Source organism: Frankliniella occidentalis, unplaced genomic scaffold (assembly GCF_000697945.3).
Source record: "Frankliniella occidentalis isolate FOCC.00 unplaced genomic scaffold, Focc_3.1 Scaffold65, whole genome shotgun sequence".
Taxonomy (NCBI): Eukaryota; Metazoa; Arthropoda; class Insecta; order Thysanoptera; family Thripidae; genus Frankliniella; species Frankliniella occidentalis.
This window is the reverse complement of record NW_026267195.1, coordinates 466,864-470,365: the sequence shown is the minus strand read 5'-3', so window position 1 is coordinate 470,365 and position 3,502 is coordinate 466,864. Positions and strand designations below refer to the sequence as shown.

General features: G+C 53.7%; 1 protein-coding gene across 1 annotated transcript; it reads left to right on the top strand.

Annotated features, from left to right (window-relative positions):
* Positions 1-2,060: 2,060 nt before the first annotated feature.
* LOC113208771 (uncharacterized) lies at positions 2,061-2,757 on the top strand. The gene is made up of 2 exons (XM_026425932.2): positions 2,061-2,228; positions 2,309-2,757. The coding sequence occupies exons 1-2, from the start codon at positions 2,214-2,216 to the stop codon at positions 2,675-2,677; spliced, it is 384 nt and encodes a 127-aa protein (XP_026281717.2). The 5' UTR covers positions 2,061-2,213; the 3' UTR covers positions 2,678-2,757.
* Positions 2,758-3,502: the final 745 nt, after the last annotated feature.

Genomic DNA, 3,502 nt, shown 5'->3' with positions numbered 1-3,502 from the left:
CCCCGCCCCGCCCGCGCGACCAGCCACGCGCAGCCAACACGGTGATAAGGATCACCCGCAGATCAGGAATACATCTCTCGCACGCTTACAATAATAAATTTCACAGTTTTTGACATATCGTACGCGAATAATGCATTTTGCAAAATTTTCCCTACAGGCTACCTATAGAGGGTGGCCCGTTGGCACCGTTCTTCCTTCTTTGGTTATACGGTACCGGATGCAGGCGTGCGAACGGGTCGCCTACTCGCACGGGGCCGTAAGGCACCTCGGCGAGCGATAGGCTTCCGGTACAGGCATATAACCAGCAGAAACAACGGCGCCGATGGGCCATCCAAAATATTAACTGTACTCTGTCAATTCAAATGTGTACATGGTACACAATAAAGAAAGTGTACATGGCATGTATGCTTTAATTAATGTGTACATACAACCGTTAGTATACATGCCATGTACACATCTTTTAATGTGTTCATGTGTTTATAAATGTGTACATAGGCATGTACACATTAATTTTTTTTAAAGCATACATGCCATGTACACTTTATTGGCTGATTGGCTAAGCGATTAGCGAAGCCTATTACTCCGTCTGGTCGACGTCTGGTCGGAAAAAAAAACTTTTTCTGACTGTCTGTCTGTCCGCACGATAACTCGAAAACGAATTAAGCTAGCGATCTAGGATTTTCAGGGTCGTTTTGTGTTATAAAAAGACAGATCGAGTTCGGAGATGAGCTTTCTAGCTCAAAAATTGGTTTAAAAAAATCAAAAACAACGGGTCCCAAAAATGACGTTTTTTGAAAATATTTTTTTTTTGCTTACCTGCTTGGGGTAGCCAATCTCTTTTTCCCCGAGTAGAAGCGATATGCATTGCAACTGCAATGACGCGTCGTGGGAGCCAGGTTTCGCACAGAAAAGCGGCGTAACCCATAGGGAAAGGTAAAAGCGAGCGCCTCTATCCTGGCGGGCCGGGGCCGGGCCGTGCGGCCCGTGCAAGTTAGTTGTGCCGCCGCGGCAGCGGCTCGTGCCCCCTGCCCTGCTCACTCAACGCCCCCCCCCCCATTTCCCCCGTCTCCCATGCCTGTCCCGCGCTTCCTCCGCGGACCGCACAGCGTCAGGCAACCAGGATGGTCAAGATTGGTCGGTTGAATGAATATACGGTTCAATAGTCGGGTTCTTTATTCAAAATGATATAAAATATAAACATTGCTGAAAATTTTGACGAAATCTATGTCCCATCATTTAGAAGGCTGCGGCTGTGTAACCAAACTTTTTACCTTTTACTAGAACTATGTCCAGGGTGGGTGTTCTAGGCCGTACTTTTTCCTGGTTATACTGTACCGCAAACAAGCGTCGCGGAAGGATAGCGTACTAGCACGGGGACATAAGGCGCCGTGGTGAGAGTCGGTAGGCAAAGCCCACTCGCACGCCTGCATACGGTACTGTATAGGCAGAAAAAAGAAAACTTAGAAAGAACTCTCCCCAAATGCAAGAGATATAAGTTAGTTATAATATATGTTTCGTTTGGTGCACATGTATGGAACTCACATGGAACTTACATTACATGTAAAGGGTTGGGGGTTACGTGGGCATCTGGAAGGATACCGTAACTTGGTATTCATTTTAAAATGATATAGCAATTTAGCAAAAAAAATTGTGCAGATTGAAATAGAACGCTACTATGGCATTTACAAAAATGCAAAAACTTTGTTATTGAAAGTGCACTGTTAAATCCTTACAAACTCAGCTTGCGGAGCACTTGGCAGCTATGTAATACAAAGGATTTGCAGTTGCTGTGCTTACTAATATGACTTGTCCAGACTTTTTGTTTCACGGGCGAGCTTTGACATTGTGTCAACGTGTCCGATGGTCCGGGGCGGTCCCGCCTGCGGTCGGTCACGCCGGTCCAGATCCAGAACGCTCTGGAAGAGAGTATCGGCCCGCCCCGTGCAGAAGCGCTGCACATCCCTATTCATAGCCTCCGTGTTCGTGACTGGACACTGGAGGCGCGCAGACTGGTAGTCATCGGGATGTGAGGGAAACCAATCATGGGAACTCGGCTCAACGCGAGCATTCCAGCCGGGTGTCGCATTTGTGTACGCCCCTTCTTGTCGCGTGCCTCGGTCGTGCCGTATAAAAGACTCCGGCTGGACACAACAGCCGTCTGTACTCGGGTCGACGTCGTCCAGGACACAGCTCAGCCAACCCCAGCCGACGACATGCAGCAGACGACGGTGAGTCTTGGCAGCCGCGGAGCTGGGGAAGTGCTATCAGCGGAACCCGCCGGCGCTGATCGCTGTCCTCTGTCCAACAGGTGCTCGCCGTGGCCGTGGTGGCCATCCTCGCGGTCGGCCTCGCGTCGGCCGCCCAGCCCGACCTGCCCGTCCCGGAGGGCGGGCTCCTGCGCCGGCTCGCGCCCGGCCCCGTCCCTGACGGCGACCTGGACTTGCGGAGGTTGGCGCCCCGAGCCGTGGTCCCCAAGGGCGGCCCTGTCCCCGTCGCGCCCCCTGCCCCCGGCAAGGGGCCCAAGCCTAAGGGTGCCAAGGGAGACGGCGACCTGGAGGGAGCCGAGTCCGTGTACGGCTACCCCTACGGATACTACGGCTACCCCTACGGCTACTACGGCTACCCCTATGCCTATGGCTACCCCTACGGCTACAGCTACGGCTACTACCTGGGATGAGCGCCAACTTCGGAACCACGTGCGTGACGTCGGGCAATTGCATTAAGATAAATAATAAAATAATCGTTAAACAATGCAAATTGTTTCGTCGCTCTCTTGGTCTACCTGTTTATTCTTGGCGCGACACAATGCCACAGCTTGACGTGTAATGAGTCGTTCTCTCACTGCCCTCCTCACCCCCCTCACACATGTGTGCAGACGATTCCACCCCTCTTCCCTCCGCCGGGGCCCTTCCGGGGCCGTGCTGACGCGCTGAATGCTTTACTGGCGAGCGTCACAAAGCGCAATGAGAGATTGAAACAGGCCGGGTCGGGGTTGGGGGGAGGGAGAGGAGGGGGCGAGGAGGAAAAGGAGGGAAGAGGGGGCACCAGCGGCGAGTAGCTTGAGGAACGCGCGCCCCTCGCGCCCCCGACACTAACTGGGCAGCGCGCGAGAAAGTACGGCGGCGTGTGATTCATATTGGTGTGCGGCCCGGTGGGTTGCGAAGGGAGGAAAGAGTGAAGGAATGGAGAGGAGGAGGGGGGGGGGGCTTATTGCTGCCCTCCTCGCTAGATGCACAATATTTCAAATATACAACAAGGAGAGTCTTAGAGCCGTCGGAGCGCGGATTATGCGATGCGGTGGCTACATGCTCGGTTATAACAATAATGGGTCCGAGGATTTGATATAGAGGCGGCGTGACTGGCTCGTGCTGGCTCGCGGCAATTAAGTCCCCGCCCCGCCGGCGCACATGGCTAAAAGGAGCGGCGAGTCGGGCGCTGGTGCGGCCCGGCCCGGCCTGGCCACCGACTTACACTGCTTCTTGGCACCGCCGCCGGCACCGAG